This window comes from Protomyctophum bolini (genome assembly GCF_963924005.1).
Source record: "Protomyctophum bolini genome assembly, chromosome: 10".
In the NCBI taxonomy this organism is placed as follows: Eukaryota; Metazoa; Chordata; class Actinopteri; order Myctophiformes; family Myctophidae; genus Protomyctophum; species Protomyctophum bolini.
In genome coordinates this window covers 35597490-35622723 of record NC_137871.1, presented here as the reverse complement: position 1 = coordinate 35622723, position 25234 = coordinate 35597490, and the positions used below count along the sequence as shown (strand labels likewise).

Genomic DNA, 25234 nt, shown 5'->3' with positions numbered 1-25234 from the left:
TTTTTCCATTACGTTTTTAATTTCTTTCCATATATTTTTCTGTTTTTTTTTAAAGTTTTATTTGAAAGTGAAATATCCCAGGTGAAAAATGTCAACAAATGACGACGCGTGTAACCAGTGCTGTAACTGAATGCTGTTTGCATTCAGTGTGTTCCATTTGAACTTGTTTTTTGTTTGGTTGCTCATCGTCGTTCTGTATTTTATTATCTCTACTGTAATGGATTTGAAGGACAGCCACTTCTGAGGATGTTGTTTGTGTGGTATTTACATTGTCACGGTCAGCAGGATCACTTCCATATCATACTTCTTTTGTTTCCACCAGGACCAGATCTGTGTGCGAGGTATTCTTAATACGATGTTTTATCACAGTAGTGCAAACATACATATTTTGCACTTTAATGCCATACACCCCCTGTCTTATGTAATTTTTTTTGGGGGGGGAATACATTTTTATTTTGTCCAATCTGTATGTATGATAGATAAATATAACTTACACTATTAGGGTCTTATACTATTAGGGTCATTCTTCTTGCTCTTCTATTGTTCTATTTAGATCCTGTGTCTAGGTTGAAAACGGCCCCTGATATGACACCATTCTGTTTCTGGTTTGACTTGAATTTTGGAGAGAAATTCAATTCCTCCCCAAAGCAGGCTCTATTTAGCTCAGATCGAGGTAAAAGATAATTCTGGGAGACCTCCTGGGTTCATATCCCGGAGTAGAACAGGAAAGCATACCGTGCAAGCTTTTAAATTTGCCTCTTATATTTTCGTGCCAAATTAACCGCTGAAAACGCATTAGATACGTTTTTTTCAGAACCAAAGAACGGCCCGATTGTTTTCAGTACCTGCTCCAGTCAGAGCTGTATTTTGTCTCGTCGTGAAAATGTCATGACATTAGCCTGTCCGATGGATGGCAGCATATGATTGTTCCACTTCAATCCAACCAATTAGACCAGTGGTTTTTAACCTTTTTCATATCAAGGTCCATTATTTATTCTGCATTTGAGCCACGGGCCATCATTTTATGACATTTAGGGCTGTATTTTGCGTGTCTTAAGTACCAGGTCTTATTACTTAACTTAAGACCTGGAGGCGTGGTGTGGCCACACAGAATAGCCAAATGGCATATATCACGCCTCCAGGTCTTAAGTTAAGTAATAAGACCTGGTACTTAAGACACGCAAAATACCAAAAATACAGCCCTTAGCCTCTCAGACCCAAGAGACTAAAGAATATTTTGTTGTCGGATACGGTTTTGTCCATGTATTGAGGAGAGATAACAGGCGTTACATTCTCTAATTGTACTCCAAATGGTGTTTAACAATAATTTAACTCTCGAGAGCACCTGGAAGCCCCTCAAGGACCACTGGTAGACAGATGGGATTGATATGTAAGTCTTGATATGTACTGTATATAAATATGTATCCATTTGGGACCAAATGAAAGGTGTTTGACAGAGAGACGGGTTTTGACATTTTGAATTTGTTTGCATTTTATTTTTGTACACATTAAGCGTAATACATAATGTGTTTAATGTAGCACTCACTGCCAGTACACTAGTAGTACTATTTTGCGTCACTAGCGTACACTGCCAACTGAGATTAGATCCACTTTCAATGCCTTCACCCATTGGATTCTGAAGGACATGGGTGTGTGCCATGTCTACAGAATAATGTAATGTACTGTATATCTTATGACCATGAGATGTAAATCTAAAACAAATGTAACTTTTATTTTCTCTGAAATGATCATGTACAGGTAGCAGACAGTCAAATCATTCACTTAACGCATGTTGTCTGTGTGTTTGGTGTTGGTGTGATTTTGCTGTAGTATATAGTGCAAACACTCAAATCATTGAAAGACTTGAAAGTCATCACTGGAAAATTATAGTAGCATCAATAAAGCTATTCTTTTGACATCCCTGGGTTCCATTAGAGCTGTTTATTTTGTTTAATTTACTTTTCTGTTCAATGTACAGTACAGAGTGTGATGGAGTGATTGACAGGAACAGGCTGTTCCATTGAGACCGCTCTAATAGATTACAGCGGTGAGCGGTCAACTTTTCTTGGAAATGAAACCTGCCGAGTGACACTTTTACTGGATTTACTGGACATATTGGCGCCGCTATATCTCTCTTCAGTTCCTGTTTTTCCCTAAAAAGACATGAACGCTCGATCTGCAGTTCCATTCCCACAGCCTCGATGATTGCACAATGACTCTTAAACCTTTTGTAGGAAGTACGACAAATCCCACAGCGCCGCAGAAGCTCAAAGCTTAGTAAGACATTTCTTCTTAAAAAATAAACAATTCATATCTCCTCCTCCAAGACAAGAAGTTTCCCGAAGCGCATGAACCTCACAATTGTTTCTAGTTCTTACTCGTGACGGTTATGTTGTCAAGCATGGCCAAGTAGCCAACAACGGTATTGTTCATAGGCTGATAAGTAATGGATAGGTCCTCATGTATGATTTCATTTGTTGGTCAAACAGAGTCAGGGTGCTGCTATTGTGCATGTCGGCTCACTAGAAACACTCTCCTACACCAGTGGGTCTCAAGGTGTCCTGGAGTGAGTTCCAAATGGCCCCGCACGGGTGTGTAACCCTGACCTGACCTGTACATTCTCAGAGTTAACAGGGGTCCTTGAAATTAAATTTTTTAAGAACCACTTGAGAACCACACTAAACGGAACAGAGCCTTAAACACTTTGAGAGCCGCCATCTAGTGGTCATATCTATAGTACAAGCGCCATGATTCACATCAACTGTATATGAGCCCGTGTCACATGACGCTTCACAGAGACGAAACCGAAAGCACATTGTAGTCTAGCAGCTGGCGATGTTTATCTTTCGCCAAAAACGGTAATATGACGGCCACGATGCCATCAAAAATCACAATTCACACGGGACGCATTTGACAAAAAGAAGGATTTTGGAGTATTTTTCTGAGAAAACGGGCAGGAAAGAAATCATAATGAGTGGATTCCAATGGGGTGCACGCGCATTTCGCCTTGTGCTTGGGGGACGGGGACGGGTTTGGCTATCAAAGGGTAATAATTATACCCGCGGTGCCGCGGGTTATGGCGCTGGCTGGCGCCAAGGGAGTTAATTAGTACCAAGGGTAACACCTGTGAAGGAAGTAGGAAGAGTTATTCTGGTTGCATAGAGATCATTCCCATCAGTGCATGATGACACATTATATACAAGAGAAGCAATAAATAAATAAGCCCAGAAGCCAAAAAAATGAAAAGTCATAATTTCATAAGTTCATAATTGAGCATAAACCCTAAAGCAGAACCTCTCTGACCGGTGATATGAATGAAGTATGCATTAAATAAGTTAGTTTTGCTTAACATCTGCACTTTAGAAACTACCAAACGTAATAAGCGTATGTATGTGTACATTCTTTCAGTCAAAAAAATCTAAAGAGTCATTTTGATTTCCCAGCATTACCGTTACTTCACCTCAATGGGTTTAAATGTTGACCAGGTCCCCCATGCAGCACTCTGTTCTTGGCCCCCGTCCTTCCCCTCTGGAGACAAAGCCGCCCCATATTTGAATATTCTTGGTCCTCGGCAAGAAAAACAAGATTTAGAGGCGGTTTAGAGGCGGCCTCGGGTCTTAATGGGTTAATGGGTTAAAGTAGCATTACGCAAGGGACACTAGGCATTATGTGGTTAACCCTTAACTCTCCACCGAGGATATGAAAACGTAGTACATTCTTTAATCGTGGGAAATCCTCACCACTCATTTTCAATTTCATGGCTATAATAACTTCTCCTCTCACGACAATCCAAAAAGCAGCCTCAAATATTGCAGACAGACAGATAAAAGCTTTGTGACAAAACAGCAACTGCATTTGGATCCATTGGAACACAAAGGTTCCGTTTTCCATTTTCTAAAAAGTACGAGTTTTTGGACGTACGTACAAGGTTCCCCAACCCAGCGGCATACGGTAATCTTCCGCAAAACCTAGCAACTGTGTTGTTCCCTCTCTCATATCAGTGTAAAAACAAAACACGGATAAAATAGGCTAGTCCCTCCTCTAGTCCTCACTCAGGGCAGCACCACTTCATAAATGGTTTCTCTACATGATCTCACTGCCTCCGGCAGCCCCTCTTCTCCTGCATGATCCTCCTCTTCCTCCTCCTCCTCCTCCTCGGTGTTGATCTGTGCCACCCCCAGCCTGTAGAGGGCGTCCCTGATGACTACCTCCCCGGGCTGGCAGGCCTTCAGCACCTGGGCGTGGAATAAAGATACAGATTAAAATCACAAGACTGACAATGTTATGTAATTATGATGTTTTTTGGTCGACCAGCTGAAGAAATAAATCATGACAATTCTGTGACCATTCTGGAAGATGCTTCTCAACTTGATGTTCTATTGCTAGTTTGATCACTTCAACATACTCTGGCTATTTAGTTATTTTAAGATGAAGGAGTGACCGATAATATAAATCTAATAATAACAATCTACAAGCTCACGACACGTCGCGAGAGACATGGCCAAAGCATTTTCGGGGGGTCCCCGCAGCCAAAAACGTCGATAACAACCCCTGCCATAGGAGAGAGCTTTGATGAAAATAGCAATCCTTCTATACATTCTCTAATTGTGTAGACTTCTTGGAAATTAAGTAATGCAGATGTTTAACAATAACACCACATAATCCCTACTAGTGTCCCTTGCATAATGCTATTTTAACCCATTAAGACCCGAGGCCGCCTCTAAATCTGTAGTTTTCGTGTTTTTCTTGCCAAGGAGTCCAAGAATCTATAAAAGGGTCCATTTGGTCACCAACTCTCCATGATTTAGCTGGGGACCACCTGTGGAACCTCCTCAAGGACCAATCAATCAACGCACCTGGCTGATCTGCTGGCTCACGATGTCCCTGCTGCGCATGAAGTCCACCAGGCGCTGGTACAGGTAGTAATAGGCCGGGTTGGTGAAGGTCGTCGAGGGCTTCTCCTCAGTCGACGAGGACGAAGAAGTGCCCTCCGACGACGACGTCCCTTCGTTCTCCTCCTCCTCCTCGGCCACCAGGGCGGCGGCGTAGGGCTCCAGCTCCTTACACAGTCCCATGGAGTGGTGCTGCTCCGAGGCCCCCAGGGGCCGCTCGGGGGCCTCGGGGGACCGCACCCCGGCAGTAGTGGGGCTGTGTGACGGATTACAACATTTCATTTAATTTGTCACACGAATAAATGCGATTAGCGAGTTTTGCATTGAACGTTACAAGATGTATTTCTGTTTGCCTTTTAGGCGTCGTAATCACAAATTGCATACAGGGCAGATACTGACATTGACTGACCCATAAATCAATTTAAAAAACAATCCCCCCTCCCAAAAAAAACTGTGCAGAAATAGTAGATTGACAAGTTTAGTTACTATTTTGGAGTATTGTTGTATATATTGTATAGGCTTCTATAGGTATTTTAAATGGATTTATTATTTGGCTGTTGTATAACTTGACATGTACAATGTAGCGTTGAAAGTGTAATTATGTATTCTGCCAGCTTGGCCAGTTCCCACTTGAAAAAGAGACGCAGTCTCAATGTTTTTTTACTGGTTAAATAAAAAATACAAAATTTACTATTACAACCATCTACTATTTCTGCTATTTTTGAAAACATCTAACTGCAACATTGACGATTATGCAAGTAATTGTGTAATAATTGTCCCCCCCAGCGGGTGGCCTTGTGAGACTGGGAGGTCAGGGTTCGATCCCCGGCCTTTGGGTCATCCTAAAGTCTCTGAAAAATGGGACCCATTGTTTCCCTGCTAGGTGCTCAGCATCAAGAGTTGGATCCCTACGTCATACTAGCGTCATGTACTTGTACAATAATATCCAGCGGGTGTGTGTAAATCTAGCCGTCTCACGCTGAAGAAACAGGTGACCGCCCTAACGGGCCTCATGGCTGGGCCAGGCGTACAGTAAGTATAGTACCTACCCGGGGGCGGGGTGCACCAGCCAGCGGGAGGACGACTTGGTGACGGGGTGGAGGAGGGTCTGCAGGCCGTGGGTCTCCTCCAGGGGGGACAGGTGTCCTCCTCCGTCTGAAGGCTGCTCCTGCAGCTCTGCACATGACACCAACTACCGAGACGGAGAGATAGGAGAGAGATAAGGGTTACAAAGCTTCTACTGAATCCAGAACCTAAAAGGAGGTTAAATGGAAGATTGTGCTCCCATAATGTCAAGGACAGTTTCATTCATAGCCCCACAAGAGCTTAATTACACAACGGAATGAATTCATCTCTTTATTTATTTTTTACAGCCAAAGGGGGCCACCCATCTAGAACAGTGTTGTACAGTATGTCCTCTGGAGTTTTAGACTCAATGGGCTGTATTTTGCGTGTCTTAAGTACCAGGTCATTACCTAACTTGTCCAAAGAGCATTGATCACGCCTCCAGGTCTTTAGTTTACTCAAGTTAGGTAATAAGACCTGGTACTTAAGACACGCAAAATACAGCCCATTGTTTTCAATTAGGGCAGCGCAGTATTGTACAGTGACAACTAAGGTCTCTGTAGTGTTTATGTTATACTATTACTAAAAAATGATCTAAGATCATTAAAGCTGGGCTGTTTGTTGCCTGAAAGCAGTATTCTCGCGATACTGGCTGCTCAGAAACCGGCCTTTCTTACATGTGTAAATCGATTATTTTTTACAAACGGTCATTAGAAAACGATGTTTGTTCATGCCTTGTCTACTTGACTCCCATAGAGTCCGCTTCAGGGTCTTTTTCACCATTAGGCTCCCCATAGCCGGACCCCACTGTGGGAACCACTGCTTTAAACCATGGCCCAGTAGGACAGTACCTGCGGAGGCTCCAGGGGGTCCGAGAAGCAACCCTGGTTCCTGCCCCACATCTGCGTGGCCAGCTCCGGGTACTGCATGTCTGCGCACAGCGCCACCAGGCGGGCGGCGTCCGTCACGTAGACGGGCGGCCAGTAGCGAGAGGACATCAGCAGGTCCACGTGGTCCCGCGCCGTCTCCCCCCGAACCATGTACTTAGAGCCACACAGCACCTGAACACACACACACACACACACACACACACACACACAGAACCATGTACTTAGAGCCACACAGCACCTGAACACACACACACACACACACACACAACCATGTACTTAGAGCCACACAGCACCTGAACACACACACACACACACACACACACACACACACACACACACACACACACACACACAGAGAACCATGTACTTAAAGCCACACAGCACCTGAACACACACAACCATGTACTTAGAGCCACACAGTACCTGAACACACACACACACACAGAACCATGTACTTAGAGCCACACAGCACCTTAACACACACACACACACACACACACACAGAACCATGTACTTAGAGCCACACAGCACCTGAACACACACACAGAACCATGTACTGTACTTAGAGCCACACAGCACCTGAACACACACATAGAACCATGTACTTAGAGCCACACACACACACACACACACACACACACACACACACACACACACACACACACACAAAGCTTTCAAGAGCTTTCAAAACGGTGTGCAGACTTTTTCTTTCTTTTGCAGTCTGTTCTTTTTGTTGGAGCACCCGTTGAATTAGCCTGGGATGTGCGTGGATGTACTTAAGAGTGCGTGGATGTGGATGTGCATGGATGTGCATGGATGTGTGTGGATGTGCGTGGATGTGCGTGGATGTGTGTGGATGTGCGTGGATGTGTGTGGATGTGCATGGATGTGTGTGGATGTGTGTGGATGTGTGTGGATGTGCGTGGATGTGCGTGGATGTGTGTGGATGTGCGTGGATGTGCGTGGATGTGCGTGGATGTGCATGGATGTGTGTGGATGTGTGTGGATGTGCGTGGATGTGCGTGGATGTGCGTGGATGTGCGTGGATGTGTGTGGATGTGCATGGATGTGTGTGGATGTGCGTGGATGTGTGTGGATGTGCATGGATGTGTGTGGATGTGCGTGCACCTCCTGAGTAAATGTCGTAGTAAAGAAGTGTCATACTACATACAGTATTCTGAAGAAAACCTGGAGACTGCACAGTAAATTGGGTCTTATGATCTAAATAAGAACATTATAATGGTGTGTAAAAAGAAATATTTAAAATTTTCCACGGACACGGCCAAGACTTTGCCACGGACACATTTTATCCGTGTACGGACACACTGTATCGATGATTGATGACCCTTGTGCACAAGCATGATGGGGTGAAAAGGTTAATAGCATTTTACAGCAATGACTATTTAAAAAGTTATTATGAGTGTTCTTCAGTACTGTAATACCACCTGGTATGGATGTTTGTCTGCAGCCCTAAAGTCACAACTGCTGCAACAACTGAACATTTGTTCAAAGATTGTTGGACAACAACCAGAAACTTTATACATCCACGTATGATAACAGCCTTCCTAAGGTTAGCAAGGAATATCACCTCTAATACTAAGCATGTGTTGTATGGAGAATATAGGTTGCTACCTTCAGGAAGGAGATATGGTGTACCAGCATACAATAAGGTCAGACTAAAGAGGTCCTTTGTCCACCATTCGACCTTGAGGCTTAATCAGGAGTTGTAGTAGCCACAGGATAATCTAAACGGTGGATATTGCTCTTGTCTTCATGTCTTTATGTATGTAAATTGTCTTGTTCTTTGTGTTATGTCAAATGTGTGTATATGTGTTCTGCATACTTGGCTGCTGGGTTGCAAGACAAATTTCAGTGTGAACTGACAATAAAGTACTATATCATATCATATCATAAACGCCTCCTTCGGCTCTGCGGAAGCATAGCTGAAGCTTGCCAAGCTGCCGCGTGCGTCACGGAAGGGGACGTTCGTTATGCCAAATCAGACACAGGTAATGTAAATAATGTTCATTTCGGATTGAGTCGATAAGTCCCGGAAAAGACACATTGCGATTGGTCAGTAGTCACTTGAGTGGCAGCGACGTAGCGTGCCTTCCGCACTTCCACGTGACTTACTCCTTAGTGACTAATGAGGCGTCTACTTTTTTTAAATATCTATGATGACTACTATTTGGTTAGTAGTAGTACTGTAGATCCCATACACCAGACGGATAGCTTGCGGCACTCACACACATGTGTCCCATAGCTTAGAGGGACGGTGGGAGATGATGAATGCATGCGTTGTGAGCTTGTACTGTACATGGGCTATTTTTAAACAATATTTAGGGCTGAAGTGGTTAAACAAAATAAGGTTCAGTTCATGTGGGCTTATTTGTTTCATAAATTGTCTCAGCGAAAACTTTCCTCACAACAACAGAAAACTGAAAATACACTAGTATAGAGTTGTGTGGTGCTCTGGTAAAGAATCTAACTGTACAGCTGAGTAGTGTGGTAGCGGTTTTTACCTTATGGGTGCAGAACTTGGACAGCTTTCCAGCAGTGAGGTTCTGGGGAGGCTGCGGCGCCGTGCAGAGACCATTCTGGACACGTGCATACAGGGAGATCAGCATGTTGAGCAGCTCAATCTGACAGACAGACAGACAGACAGACAGACAGACAGACAGACAGACAGACAGAAGAGTGAAGCCTGGTTTATACTTGGTTGAGCGATGGGGTTGCATGGCGTGAACAGTGGATCTAAGAGTACACAGCTTGTAGATCTGCTATTTATTGAGCGTGACTCCAGAACGCAACAGAAGTATAACTGAGGCTTAATGGACGAGACGGAACGGAACCATGACATCAATGGAACTAACAACACAGTTCGTGGTCTCAGACTTAAGAGACAAACACACACCATGCAAACACTAGAGCCTGCTAGATGTTTTGGGTCCGAGGGCGATGCCGATTTCACAGACCAAACAACTATCGACGTTTTCACTGATATTTTGTCAAAGGGAAAGTTATAAGTGCATTGTTTTTACACAAATAACCTTTCAATAGATACAAGAGAAACACACCAGCTTGTCAGAATGACACGCTCAAATGTGGGACGCCAGGTTGAAAAAAAAAAAAAAAAGAAAACAGTGCACATGCTGCACATCAGCTGCATGATTGGCGATACATGTGAAATAATGGTGCACACACCTTGTTGGAGTCCAGTGCAGTGTTCAGTCCACAGCTGTCCAGCAAGGTTCTGAGCTCCATCTCACTGTGTTCTTCAATCTTCTCTGGTCTCAGGTGGCCCTCATGGATGAGACGCACCAACACGGATGGGTCTCCTGAAATGCACGCACACCCACACACACACACACACACACACACACACACACACACACACACAAGATAATTGATTCTCGGAGTCCCGTGGTGGGAGTTCTGGTCTGGTGGTTTTGGTAAATATTAAAGAAGTTCCGGTCATTTGGTGGGGGGCACTGGGGGAGGGGGGCAACATACCTGAGGGGGGCTCCTCCTCCCGGCAGTAGACAGCCTTGTCCTTCTCCGTGTTGATGACCGTGGGGCCCCTCATGAGCGGGGGGATGAAGGGCGACACGATGGAGGCGTCCACCCGCGTGATGGGCACGTCTGAGGGGAACGCAGCCTGCTCGATGGCCTCGCTCTCCATGGTCAGCCAGAAGTCATCCACGTGCACCTCGTCAGACGACGAGTACTCCGGCCACGTAAACTAGAGCCATGTACAGTTAAACAGTTAGTTGAACTAGAGCCATGTACAGTTAAACAGTTAGTTAAACTAGAGCCATGTACAGTTAAACAGTTAGTCGAACTAGAGCCATGTACAGTTAAACAGTTAGTTAAACTACTAGGCTAGGTGAACTAGAGCCATGTACAGTTAAACAGTTAGTCGAACTACGGCCATGTAAACTAGAGCCATGTACAGTTAAACAGTTAGTTGAACTCCGGCCATGTAAACTAGAGCCATGTACAGTTAAACAGTTAGTTGAACTCCGGCCATGTAAACTAGAGCCATGTACAGTTAAACAGTTAGTTGAACTCCGGCCATGTAAACTAGAGCCATGTACAGTTAAACAGTTAGTTGAACTCCGGCCATGTAAACTAGAGCCATGTACAGTTAAACAGTTAGTTGAACTACTAGGCTAGGTGAACTAGAGCCATGTACAGTTAAACAGTTAGTTGAACTAGAGCCATGTACAGTTAAACAGTTAGTTGAACTAGAGCCATGTACAGTTAAACAGTTAGTTGAACTAGAGCCATGTACAGTTAAACAGTTAGTTGAACTACTAGGCTAGGTGAACTAGAGCCATGTACAGTTAAACAGTTAGTTGAACTCCGGCCATGTAAACTAGAGCCATGTACGATTACAGTATCGAGTATACTGTTAAACAGTTTAAGAGCCATAAACGTCAAGACATCTAATTGCCAACCATGTACCGGATGCCACAGACGACAAGACGTCTTCCCTTGGGAATTACATTTTCTTTTAAATATTCTCTCTCTTTTTTTTATCCATATTTAGAAAATTCCTCTAATCTGGTGTACAGGTGATGACATGCACATTACATGCATAATAGAATTACAAATTATTTCTTTCTTTATAATGGGAGAATTGGCACTCAAAGCCTAAACTGGTGACCACCAGGTGGCGCTTGCCGTTGAGCAGAAAACTTGTATCATTTTTTTATCTCAATTTAAAGAATCTGCTATTTTTGGTAAAGAGTTTTGAGACTATAAGAAGGTTAAAAGTGTGAAAATAGACATTAACATAAATCAACATGAAAGATATTAATAGGAAAGTTAAGTCAACAAACAAACAAAAACTAAGTAAAACAAAAACATAAATTTACTCATCGCTGATGATAGTGCTGTCAAACAAGTCTACGAAGCTATCTACGAAAGCTGTGATTTTTTTTATTTGCAATACGATTTCATCCAATATGAAGCAGGGGTCCCAGATTCATCTCTCTCTTAGCCAAGGGGTGCGTGGCCTGAAAAACCCCCGCCCGATTTTAGACTTTGCCGTATGACAGCGCCGCACAAAAGTAGCTAAATAAGATTGCAAAGTGTCACACTTTGACACCGTTTTTGAAAGACGTGTTTGGATGAATTATTTGGAACTCATATCATGCATGCGTCGGTCTCTCACCCACCTCCACGTTCCTGAGCTCCAGAGCGTCGTGGGCGTAGCGGCGAGCGATCTCCACCTTGGGCGCGACGCCACACAGGCCACAGATCATGTCGTTGTAATCTCGTACGGTCAGACACTCAAAGGCCCAGTAGCCACTCAGCAGGAGTTCGTTAACACGGGACGACTCCTCTGCGCTCAGAACATGGACTGAAACCAAAGATACACAGGATTATAACCACATCCAGGGGTCTATTAGAGTCATGTCAACTGAACTCTATAGACACATATTATAACCACATCCAGGGGTCTATTAGAGTCATGTCAACTCAACTCTATATCTGCATATTATAACCACATCCAGGGGTCTATTAGAGTCATGTCAACTCAACTCTATATCTGCATATTATAACCACATCCAGGGGTCTATTAGAGTCATGTCAACTCAACTCTATACACACATATTATAACCACATCCAGGGGTCTATTAGAGTCATGTCAACTGAACTCTATAGACACATATTATAACCACATCCAGGGGTCTATTAGAGTCATGTCAACTCAACTCTATACACACATATTATAACCACATCCAGGGGTCTATTAGAGTCATGTCAACTCAACTCTATAGACACATACAAAACAGAACAGAAGTACAAAAATCGTCCATTCTAGACGGGAACCCCTTTTGGTGTTTGAAGCATTGTTACACTTTAGCTATTGAAAAATTGCAGACATACAGTACAAGCTTGGAGATCTGCTATTTTTTTTTAAATTGTGAAAATGAGGCACAAATCTTTGAGTATATATTATTTCAGGGGGGGTCCCTGGAACAACATATTTTCAGACGGGGGTCGGCGGCCAATTACATATATTTTTGAGGGTCCTCGACATGAAAATGTTTGAGAACGAATGACATAGAAACAAGACATAAAGGAAGATCCAATCCGGTTCGTCTGAACTTCCAGTGTGTTTACCAGGGTGATTAGGGACATGGTCCAGGAGGGTTCTGACAGCCTGGGCGGGGTGGTGGCCTAGCTTGATCTGGGCCCGGATCTTCAGCAGCAGGTCCACGCTCACCAACAGCCTGTTCCCAATGTTGAACAAACCTGCAGGGAAAAATGAGGAGGGGAGGGGGGGGTGTTGTTCAAGGTCAAATTTGTTCAAAATTGTTCAAATTAAATTCAGACACATGTGTATTGTTTGGGTGACAAGAAAATGTGTTGAAGAAAATCGAAGAGCCACTAGATGGCGGAAGTGGCTCAAGGGTAGAACGGGTAGCCGGATGGGAACGGTGAAGTTCCCGGTTCGATCCCTGTGGGCTCCCCCAGAGTTGGTGTCCAAGTGTCCTTGAGCAAGACTCTGCTCCCGATGAGCAGGTTGATGCCTTGCATGGTTTCCTCTGCAAATCGGTGTGTGATTGTGTGTGTGAATGTGTGTGTGAATGTGTGTGTGAATGTGTGTGTGAATGGGTGTGTGAATGTGTGTGTGAATGGGTGTGTGATTGTGTGTGTGAATGTGTGTGTGAATGGGTGAATGTAATGCACAATCTATGTAAAGCGCCTTGGATAAAAGGCGCTATATATAAATGCACCATTTAACCATTCATGGCAGTTTGGGTTTCCTCAGTTGTAAAAAGCCAACAGGTTTGGTATTGCGTTTCATTCTGATAGTGACATAAAAATCTAATCTTAGATTTTGGGAGAATTGGGAATTACCCCTAAACTAAAGCATGAACATGGTTGGTTGGTGTACTTTACCCGGGTGTAAGTCAGTGAAGCTGGTTGGTGTACTTTACCAGGGTGTAAGTCAGTGAAGCTGGTTGGTTGGTGTACTTTACCAGGGTGTAAGTCAGTGAAGCTGTGGTTGGTTGGTGTACTTTACCCGGGTGTAAGTCAGTGAAGCTGTGGTTGGTTGGTGTACTTTACCCGGGTGTAAGTCAGTGAAGCTGTGGTTGGTTGGTGTACTTTACCAGGGTGTAAGTCAGTGAAGCTGTGGTTGGTTGGTGTACTTTACCCGGGTGTAAGTCAGTGAAGCTGTGGTTGGTTGGTGTACTTTACCAGGGTGTAAGTCAGTGAAGCTGTGGTTGGTTGGTGTACTTTACCCGGGTGTAAGTCAGTGAAGCTGTGGTTGGTTGGTGTACTTTACCCGGGTGTAAGTCAGTGAAGCTGTGGTTGGTTGGTGTACTTTACCAGGGTGTAAGTCAGTGAAGCTGTGGTTGGTTGGTGTACTTTACCAGGGTGTAAGTCAGTGAAGCTGTGGTTGGTTGGTGTACTTTACCAGGGTGTAAGTCAGTGAAGCTGTGGTTGGTTGGTGTACTTTACCAGGGTGTAAGTCAGTGAAGCTGTGGTTGGTTGGTGTACTTTACCCGGGTGTAAGTCAGTGAAGCTGTGGTTGGTTGGTGTACTTTACCCGGGTGTAAGTCAGTGAAGCTGTGCAGAGCCAGACACTGAGGGTTGGGGCAGACTTTGAGCTGGAGGGATGCCGTCTGGATCAGGGTCTCAGTGAGCAACCAGCAGTCCTCCTGACCCGCAACCGTACTAGGACACACAGTTCAGGCATTTATAAGTAATGATGAAGAGAGAGGAGGGTAATTAATGGAAATGAATAAATCAGGGCAAGAGATGCCGACTCTCAGAGCAGAACAGGTTGCCACTTAGACAGACCGTTATTCGTGAACATGTACAGTTGTGTTCATTCTTCTCACTACACACATACGTCATATTATGAGCAAATAGGGGAAGGGGATCAACGTCAAGTGATTCTTTGTTTGACCCCGCAAGAACTCAAAGAAGGCGATTATTGGCATAATCGCTGAAAGTTTAGAATATTTCGTTATATATATATTTCGTTTTAACTCTTCACTGCATCGGTGGTTAATTGCAATCACCTGCACTACATTCAGATTCGGACACGCCCCGCAATACCCATATGTGTGTCTCAAAGCATAACCTCGCCTCACAAGGCTTTCCACCACCTCGGAGGAAAGCCTGGTCTCTGTTTCAAAAGTCCGTATGATCCTGTCGGGAGCAGATGATATCGGTACGTCATGTTGTAGTATTGTTTTGTAGTCGACAGGCAGGAACAACAGGCAGCAACTTCCTTTTCCCTCAAACCGATTTTTCTCAATAAAAGCTCTCGTAGCCTGTAGCTTTTATTGAGAAAAATCGGTTTGAGGGAAAAGGAAGTTGCCGCCTGTTGTTCCTGCCTGTCGACTACAAAACAATACTACAACATGACTTAACGATATCATCTGCTCCCGACAGGATCATATACCCTAAATGAAATGGTGCCCAGGCTACTAAAAGCACACTCAAGACAAGACCTCTCACCTCTGGCCGCCTTTGAACAGAGGGTAATGGCAGAGGCCACACTGAAGACAAGACCTCTCACCTCTGGCCGCCTTTGAACAGAGGGTAATGGCAGAGGCCACACTGAGTGGCCGCCGACTCGTAGAAGCGCGGCCAGCCGGACTGGACCAGGGTCTCCGTCTCCACCACCTCTCCCCGGTCCCGGTCTCCCGACTGGGTCAGAACCACCTGGGGGCTGTTGAGCTCCTGGATGAGGGTCAGCGTGTCCTGGAGCTCCGCGTCGCTCTCGGGGATGTGGAGGACGCGGCGCAGCAGCTGCACCGTGGACTGCCTCTGGAGCTCCTTCTGGGCCACCGTTATGGCCTTGTACGGGTCCACTGACTGGGGATCAGATCACAGTTATGGCCTTGTACGGGTCCACTGACTGGGGATCAGATCACAGTTATGGTCTTGTACGGGTCCACTAACTGGGGATCAGATCACAGTTATGGCCTTGTACGGGTCCACTGACTGGGGATCAGATCACAGTTATGGCCTTGTACTGACTGGGGATCAGATCACAGTTATGGCCTTGTACAGGTCCACTGACTACGGATCAGATCACAGTTATGGCCTTGTACTGACTGGGGATCAGATCACAGTTATGGCCTTGTACGGGTCCACTGACTAGGGATCAGATCACAGTTATGGCCTTGTACTGACTGGGGATCAGATCACAGTTATGGCCTTGTACTGACTGGGGATCAGATCACAGTTATAGCCTTGTACGGGTACACTGACTGGGGATCAGATTACAGTTATGGCCTTGTACGGCCTTGTACTGACTGGGGATTAGATCACAGTTATGGCCTTGTACGGGTCCACTGACTGGGGATCAGATCACAGTTATGGCCTTGTACGGGTCTACGGACTGTGGGCCGGGTGAAATGATGACGAGAATTAGGCATGTAAGGATATATCGTGTATCTATATATATCGATATTAATCCCGACGATATGAATCGATTCATTGAAATCGTGATAATAAATCGTGAACCTCATATCGTGATACGAATCATATCGTGAGTTGAGTGCATCGTTACATGCCAAAGATAATGCATTTTAGCACTATGAGGAAACCACATACAAAATGTAGAAATGCACTACAAAACGTAGGTCAACAGAAAGAACAAGACAGACTTGTCGAGGCTAGTTCCAGTCTAGGGGCTGTAGTTTACCTTTTCTGACATCGGTCGGTACTCTATAGGGTCCCTTGAATGTCAATCCACTCTCCATGGTACGCACTGGTACCACCATCTGGTCACGGACAAATATAACGTTGCTTGTGTGTTGATGAGATGTTTCAAATTATGCAAAGAGTTGCAGTAGGCTACCGCAGAAACTGTGAATTTGCACTAATTGGCGTTGCCGTGAAGTACTTTTAAGCTAATTCTCTCTTCCTTGACTTCCCAAGTCCCGCCTCCCATGCCGCGATTGGCTAGCTGCACGTTGCTGTATCTGGCTAGTTCCAGGCTTATACAGTGAATCAGTGATCATGTCTTTGCTTTGACTGGTAAACTGAAAGTTGAGTCATTCATTAAAAAAAGGTATTGTTTTCCCATGTACTGTAGCTGACAGAGAAGTCAAGTCAAGTTTGTTACTTCATAGTTCATAGTACAGTACTTCATAGTGGTGTAGTTATTTACACAGCATAATTTACAAATTAATATAGATTTATGGAGGTGTATGGTATGAAAAAGGTGGACTCACATCAAGCACGACTGACACAATTGACAAAACAAAATTTGCAGAATTGGAAGGGAAAGATGCTGCACAGAAAAAATCTAACTCTCAGCCTAAAGACCTAGGTCAAATAAAGTCCTGGGTGTTAATGTACCGTACTGTACTGTACTGTACCTTGGCGTTCTTCCCAGACAGCTCCCAGCCACAGCTGGGGCATTTTGCAGGCTTGTGTCTGTTCTTGTACACGTAGTCACAGAGCGGGTTCTTGCAGCGCCCTCTGCCTCGTGCTGTGGACAGACCCAGGTCCTGACAGACAATTAGAAGGACATTAAGAGATCTGATTCTGAACACGTCTGAAAGAGATGATAACAATGAAGTAGGACTGGGAAATATGATTATCCATATCGTGATATAAGACTAGAAACAGTAATCTCGTCATATGGCAAAAGCGGTGCCTTTTCCCGGTTGAAATCCCTTGGCTCAAAACCCATTCTGACCTGAGATCAGATTCTAAACATGTCTTCTACATCCTGACAGTTTTCTCAAAAGCTGTCAGGTACTAATAGAGCCAGCCTGCTTTTTGCTCATTTAATCTTGACCATAAGGTCAAGATGTCTATGAGAGACATGGCCTTCGACACGATCTACATGTCTCAATAGAAGAGCACTAGGGAGACAAAATACAGCCATAGGATACAGATATATATAGAGGTATTTGGTCAAAGATATTGTGATATTTGATTTTGTCTAAAATAAGAGGGTTGCGTAGAATGCTTACATCCAGAGAACGTCCACACAACAGCTCAGCTCCACAGTGTGACAAAGATTGTCCCCTGATGAGGGCCAGATATGGCCAAATTGTCATGGAATTATTGTATGTCAGTGTTTTAAACGGAAAAAAAACACTGTGGAGCTGAGCTGTTGTCCACATTCGCATGTCCTCTTCTTCTACATTTGATTTTGTACACATCAGCCAGCCCTACAAGAATGGGTAAATAAAACACGAGATTCTGATAATAATGATCATCATAATAGTAATAATAATATACTAACAAAGCTGGAGATGGTGTTCTGTTTGAAAGGAAATGACACTGGCACTCTATCCGGAATTCCAGAGTTCTGTGGAATAATGGAAAATAATTAATTGTGCCGAAACCAGTGGTGGAAAAGGTACTCACATCTTTTACTTAGGCTAAGTAAAAGTATTAATACTGCAATGTAGAACCTCTCTGTTAAAAGTGAAAGTCCAGAATTCAACATTTAATTGAGTAACGGTACAAAAATATTTGTATCAAAATGTACTACTCATTTGCAAGATCGTCACAATTCAAGTTTTCAAAAGGTATAAAAATCTTTGGAAAATTATCAGCGGTCACCGATATTTTGTTGAATAGTTGAAACAAAAATATTCTCATCAACTTGAAAAAAAGCATTTGATTAATAGTCTCTAATGTGTGTGTGTGTGTGTGTGTGTGTGTGTGTGTGTGCGCGTGCGCATGTGCACGTTTAACATTCACCTGTTTTGCTGTTTCCTGGCCGAGTTGTTTCAATGTATTGGGTTTGAGACCACCTGAGATCATAGACAAAGAAGACGATTGTCCAATTTTAAGGCGATTAGGAAATACAATTGCAACAGGCGCTTCTCGATGGCGTCACACCCGGTGGCGCCAAAATCCCACCCGTAGCTGACGCCGATTGGTTAAGCCCCGCCACGGGCTGCTTCAACGCCAATCCCTGAGCAACACCAGGCGAAGGCTGTATTGTGAATTTGTGAATCAATAGCGCCCCCATCTGGCCCAAATCAGGTTAGGAAATACAGTGGAATCAAGCAATACAGTAATATTCAGTACCTGGATTAGATCTGTGGTTGTCAACCGGGACGATAAACACAGTACGGCCTGAGGAGACAAATAAAGACCAGCATCATTATGGTTCACAGACCAGCAGAAACATGCAGACTGTTCATCATGTATTATTATAGTATTATTTCTACTACTACTATGCAAGACTGACTTGCATACTGAAATTATTTACTTAGCGATTATTCTATCGATTACTTTTTTGAATAATAAAATAATCAATGAAGCACTTAAGCATTATTTCACAGAATACAGACACACAACAGTGTCGTGCAAAAATAGTCAAAACTGCAGTCTTGTGCAAAAATAGTGAAAACGGCAGATCTACAAGCTCACAGCACGTCATTGTCATTATAGACTTTTCGCCTATAAACAAACAAAATAGGGATGGATTATCAATCGATTCTTTTTAACCACAGATTAAATCAATTACCGGTAGTTCGAATAACTTTTACACCCCTACTATTATTAGGTGCTGATTGTCACGCCTCACCTGTGCAGTCGCATGCTGGGAGGATGGGTCGTACAGGTTTCTTTGGCACATTGCTGACGGCTGCACATTTCGTAGGGGATTTTAAAGTTCTATAAAGAAAAAGACATTTCAAACTCTATAAAGGAAATTAATTATATGAATATCTGCCACATTACTGCTGCTGAAATCATTCCACTACAGCAGTGGATTTCAACCTTTTTAAATAACCATTATTTATTCAGCATTTGAACCACAGGCCACCATTTGATGATATTTATTTAGCCTCTCGGACCCAAAAAACCTTGATCAGAATAACAATTCTTATGCATTGCATTCTCTAATTGTGTAGAGTTATTGAATTAAGTAATGCAGATGTTTAACGATAATGTAAATCACGATAATGTAAATCTTTGGTTTCATTTTACACATTTTTAGCTGGGGACCACCTGGAACCCCCCACAACTTGGACCACTGGTGGTCCCCGGAACACTGGTTGAAAACCAGGAAAGTCAGAGAAGTTGTGATTTACTTGGTTCTGCTGCCCTCTGTTGGTATCCCTGGTGCAACTGCGTGCCGTTTCTTGGCCTGTGGGCTTCGGCCCTCCTTCCTGTCTGCACTGATGTTATTGGAAGCATTACTGGCAGCTACACTCCTCTGATTGGTCGATTGACAGCCGCCACTAGAGGGGGTTTCATCTTGCTGCTTGGAGGCGGCTTGAGCCTTCTTAGCCTGCTATAGAAATTACATGCATGTAACACACACAAACACACACATCAAATATATTTGACTGACTGTACAGTCATTACGCTTCAACAAGCTGAGTTGCTTAAAGACAATGTTGTTCCCTTGGCCGGGACCCATTTGTGGGTCACGCACTATCCCGACTATCCTGTGGGGAGATCCCCCTCCCCACCCCCAAAAAAATTTAAACAACAAACAAGCAAATCTCCCAAAGAAATTCAATAAATTCCAAAAATGTTAATTAAGAAGTAGTAAAAAGTAACTCGTTTGGGTTTCCCAGGTCAAATGTCTCTTTTGGGTCTTGAGCTACAGTTAGCGAAGCGCTGACTTACACCAGGCACCCATTTTCCACCCAGGTGGTTTCCACACTCGGGGCACGTTAGTGGTTTGTGGCGGGTCACGTAAACAAAGGAACAGCCCGGTGCCAGACACCTCCCCCGGCCTCGCCTGGTGTAGGTCCGGGCGTCCTGCAAGAAAATAAATGGAAAGCTGAATTATTATTTTTTTTCCTTAAGAGTTGTTGGTACAGTAATTGCCCAGGGCGTGTCGAGTGACGCAATGTCTACCATTTTGTATGAAGATGAAGATTCCATAGTGGTACGCCACATCAATGGCCCCACGTCACTCGACAGAGACTTGAACTCCAGCACATTCTGAAAAGTGTTTAAATCAAGATTCAATAATTGTATTTGACACATGCTCTCATGCATAATACAGTACATATAATACAGACAGTATGTAAAGTAGTTGTCGCAACTACTATTTTGACCGTGATATAGGTGTGGCTTTCACTAGTATTGTATATACGGCATTGCCAATCCGTGTTATTTCCCCGTGTTTGGATGAGATCGGGTTTGACATTATTTACTATTCTGTGCTATTTGGGTTACAAGTCGGACACGGCTGAGTCGGCTCTACCGAACTTCGCAACTCACGGTGTCTTTCGTGGCTCAAGTTTGGTAGAGACCTCCATCAGTCTATAGGGATTTCAGAATTATATGTATGGATTTGGGGGTTTTCTAGGCATGTATACACGGAATTGCCAATCCGTGCTATTTCACCGTGTTTGGGTGAGACCCGGTTGGTAAAGAACAATCACTGAATGATTCAAAGTTGTGGTCTCACCTGCGTGGGTATGATGACCACCTGTGTAGTTTCTCCTTGCATCCTTTGCACCATCGGCTGTCCTCTGCACCCCGTCGCCTCAGACGCCACGGCGACAACACCATATCCGCCGCCGGCGACCACCCTCGGCTCACTTCCTCTCAGCAGCAGTCCATCTGCTGCAGTCTGGGACACCGAGGGCGCCGTTACGACGGCAGTGCAGGGCGGAGGATGAGACATCGAAGCCATCGCCTCTGCCAGGCCCTCGACGGCAACGCACTGTTCCACCTCACCGCCCTGGGCCGGTGTGGTCGGGAACTGGCTCTCCTGGGGTTGGCCTCGCTCCTCTGGGGAAGCTACGGCCTCCTGCTGAGTGCCGTCGGCCTGGAGGACATACTGGGACCTGGGGAAGATCTTACGGAAGCCTGGGACGTGCTGCGAGGGTACCAGAGAAGACTGGGGGAGACACACAGAGGGTAAGATTAAAGGCGCAATCTGTGATGGGCAAACGTTTACATAAACAACGCTATTCGCAATTTCTAGGCCGTGTGCGAGTGGGCAGTCAGTGCTTTCAGGATGCATAATATGTTTGGCTAACTTAACTTTGTAATTCCGTTTTGTGAATTACAACTCTGACCATCTCACTTGTACCAACTCCACCACCAACTCTGCTACCAACTCCACAAGTACAGTAGGGCTATCCTACGTCCAAGGTTCAAGGGTTCAAGGTTATAGAGGGTTTAAGTGGTTAAACTGAAGTGATATTGATTATTTCCAAATGTTATCAAAGTATTCTACGCTACGGTACACCTGGACTTTAAGAAACACTGCATTAAAAGTGAGTCTGGACTAACCGTTTTCTTACCTTAATCTGAATATTGAATAATAAACGAGTGGTTTATTTATTTATTTTTATTTAACCAGTAAAATCACATTGAGACTGCGTCTCTTTTACAAGTGGGAACTGGCCAAGACAAGAGGCAGAAATAAAATTACACTTCAATACCACATCGTCAATGTTACATTTTGAACCAGCAAATATGCATAAATAAAAATAAGTACCTATGCATAAATACAACAAGTCACCTGTCCTACTTTTTAGTAGCAGGGCAAAATACACCATATACACAATCTGAACCGATATAATAAATATATAGGCTTGAACATAGGCTAGTACATATCCAAACATGTGCAGGTGTTGGACTGTACATCAAATATGATCCTTTTGAAACTTCTCAAGGGAACTTTCAAAGCCAATTTTAGTCTGGACTGTAGATCATTCCACGACCAAAGGGCCAAAGAAGGTAGAGCATGGTAGAGCGCACCACAGCTGTACCATGTCCTAAGTGGGTCTTACCCTAGTTTGCTCGACAGAACACTGTTGAGCGTATCTAATCATGATGGGAAAACATGAGTTTTTGAGCGATCAAAATAAGCAATTTAGTGTAAGACGGTATACCCACCGCGTACGCTCAGAGCTGTGGTGCACTCCTACCATGCTCTACCACTCACTCTCGGACATAATAACATCAGATTAAGTTAAGAAAATGGTTAGTCCGGAAGCACATCAATTAGATAAATAACATAAATAACATTTTGTTTCTTTATTAAAGAGTCTGGTCTGACTCTGGACATGCTCTATGCAACAAGTGCCTTTAGGTACTAAAATAAAACCATCACACTGTCGTATTGTGACCTTACTGTGCACAGTCCCAGCTTCTCCAGTTTAGCTTTCTCCAAATAGTAGGCTTTCTCAGCCACGTTGAGACGCTTCCATCCCTCACTGATGCTCTTGTTGATCTCCGACTGTGGCATGTTAGGGCAATCCTTCTGCATCACCTGGTGGACATCAAAGTAGTACAGCAAATAGGCTGACCTACAAAAGAGATAGATCGGAAAACATTAATCTGTGAGCCGGTCAGTTGTCAAATACTATTACAAGAGATAGAGGAAAAGGATAATATCATGAAGATAATAAAAGAAAGAAAAAAATAAACGTTTAGATCAGCTATTTTCACTAATTTGGGTCCCGGGTAGCTCTGGTCAATAGCTCTAATGCCGTTGCATTTAGAGCTATGTTAGAGCTAAATGCAGACCAGCCTCTCATCTTCAGCATAAATAAACGTTTTTTGCTTCTCACCAATACAAAGGCAGGTTGTGTCATTAGAAAGCCTACTTTCCTTAGTGGAACCACTAAGGCCAAAAAGGGATTATTTTTCCACCAGAAAACAATACTTTTAGTTACTCCACTGCGCCCTCTTTGCCAAGAGAAAACCCTCATACAGAATATATTTCCTCCGATGAAAAGTGGTTCCACTAAGGAAAGTAGGCTTTCTAATGTCACAACCCGCCTTTGTATTGGTGAGAAGCAAAAACGTTATTTTTATTTACGCTAATGACGAGAAAAAAAACCTGTATTAATATTTATATTAATACCTTGTTCTGACCAAGAAATTGGTTGAAATAGGCTCTCCAGCTATGCTGAAATGAGCATGACAGCACACCTAGCCGTAAGATTTTAGGATGGATTTCAGCAAAATTGTCTTAGGAAAGGAACAAAAACAAAACAATTTAAAGAATAAATGACATTTTCCTCCCGGGTTAATAATAGCTGAATAGGATGGGGCAGGTCTACACTCCTGTATTTTAACATCAGTTATTGTGGCGGTATTTGGAGTGCCAGATATTTTCTGTAGTGGTACTTCAGTATAAAAAGGTTGAAAACCCCTGCTCTAAATGGCCAACGGCATTAGAGCTATGGACCAGAGCTAGGTCCTGGGCAAAACATATAATTTCTCTTTTAGGTCACGAGCTAAAACGTTTGGGATAGACTACCTGGGCTTCTTGGGTTTGGTCCCGGGCTCCTCCTGGGCTTTGGCCTTTCTCTTCTTGGGGGTGTCGACGTTTACCTCCAAGAGGGTATAGCTGCTCTCCACCACCTCCACATCCCCCATCACCACCTCCTCCACAGCATCCATCATGGTCTCCATGGCCGCAGATCTGCAGGGGCCAGAAGTCAGTGTTATATTTATTGTATGTCTTTAATAAATGCTCTGAGATCAAGGACCCTGATGTAAACATTAACACATCTTAGTGCTTTTTCTGGTTTTATCCTCTTAAATAGCAGATTTAGTGTTGACCTGTTCTTTCATTGAACTGTACCCACTACCCATTCTACAAACTGTTAATACAATATTCAATCAAATAAATAGTACTCTCTTTGTATGTGTATTATATATGTGCATTATGTATTCACAGTCACTGACACTTGTGTCAACAAATTAATATTATCAGAATAAAGGACAATTTAATAAACCAATGGGGCTGGCTGATTGCCCAACTCTAGAACATATGACAAAGATCAACATGTAGCCTAATGTGGAAAGTTTTGGTTACAGTCTTTACACTGACTGAATGCATAGCTGTCTGAGTTGTAGCTAATATGTATATCCATCCATCGCAGGAGTACTGTAGTGTGGTTTCTTGACCAAAAGAACAGATCTACAAACCAACGACAACGCGTTATTAGCTCGTACATCTGCTTGTAGATCTGTTTTTACACCGCCGTGTATGTTGTCCAATGAGATGTGGTGTTGTTGCAAGGTTACCTCTGGTGCGCCGACACTCAGCGCTCAGCTGACGAACTCTCAGACGACCATGAACGCGTTTTGATGTTGCATCGTATCCGAATCCGAAGGGCATAAAGGTGGATGTTTTCCTACAATCCCGGTTCATTTGTTGTTGATAAACGTCCAGGCAGGCAACAACAACATATTTGGCCCTCTGTCGCCCTGCTGCGGGTTAACATGGCGCCTCGGTTGCTGTCGTGTTCAGCCAATCAGGGCTCAGAATAAACAACGACGGGCCAATAACCGAACACGTTTTTGACACGTGAACGCAACGCAGCGATAGAGCGATACCAAACTTTGTTTTGTTTTGTAGCTGATCTGGGTTCACTTTCAATGCTTAACTAGTATGAATACACGTTTTGGTGCGGATCTGGGTTCAGTTTATCACATAAA

General features: G+C 43.8%; 1 protein-coding gene across 3 annotated transcripts; it reads right to left on the bottom strand.

The window, feature by feature from the left end:
- Positions 1-57: 57 nt before the first annotated feature.
- On the bottom strand, positions 58-25013 carry hmgxb3 (HMG box domain containing 3). Of its 3 annotated transcripts, none has more exons than XM_080774523.1 (23): positions 24821-25013; positions 24048-24212; positions 22914-23088; positions 21234-21668; positions 20675-20761; positions 20441-20575; positions 19897-20099; positions 19389-19477; positions 18887-18934; positions 18554-18606; positions 18090-18155; positions 17212-17343; positions 15399-15697; positions 14418-14545; positions 12983-13114; positions 12031-12215; positions 10361-10589; positions 10052-10185; positions 9370-9489; positions 6809-7018; positions 5942-6084; positions 4857-5148; positions 58-4235 (listed from the first exon to the last, which is right to left on the bottom strand). In XM_080774523.1, exons 2-23 carry the CDS (start codon positions 24200-24202, stop codon positions 4053-4055), a joined length of 3633 nt encoding a protein of 1210 aa, XP_080630649.1. In that variant the 5' UTR covers positions 24203-24212; positions 24821-25013; the 3' UTR covers positions 58-4052. The 3 variants fall into 3 exon arrangements, with proteins under 3 accessions (XP_080630649.1, XP_080630651.1, XP_080630650.1); XM_080774525.1 differs by having other exon boundaries at positions 9370-9444; XM_080774524.1 differs by having other exon boundaries at positions 19897-20096.
- Between the last annotated feature and the right edge of the window lie 221 nt (positions 25014-25234).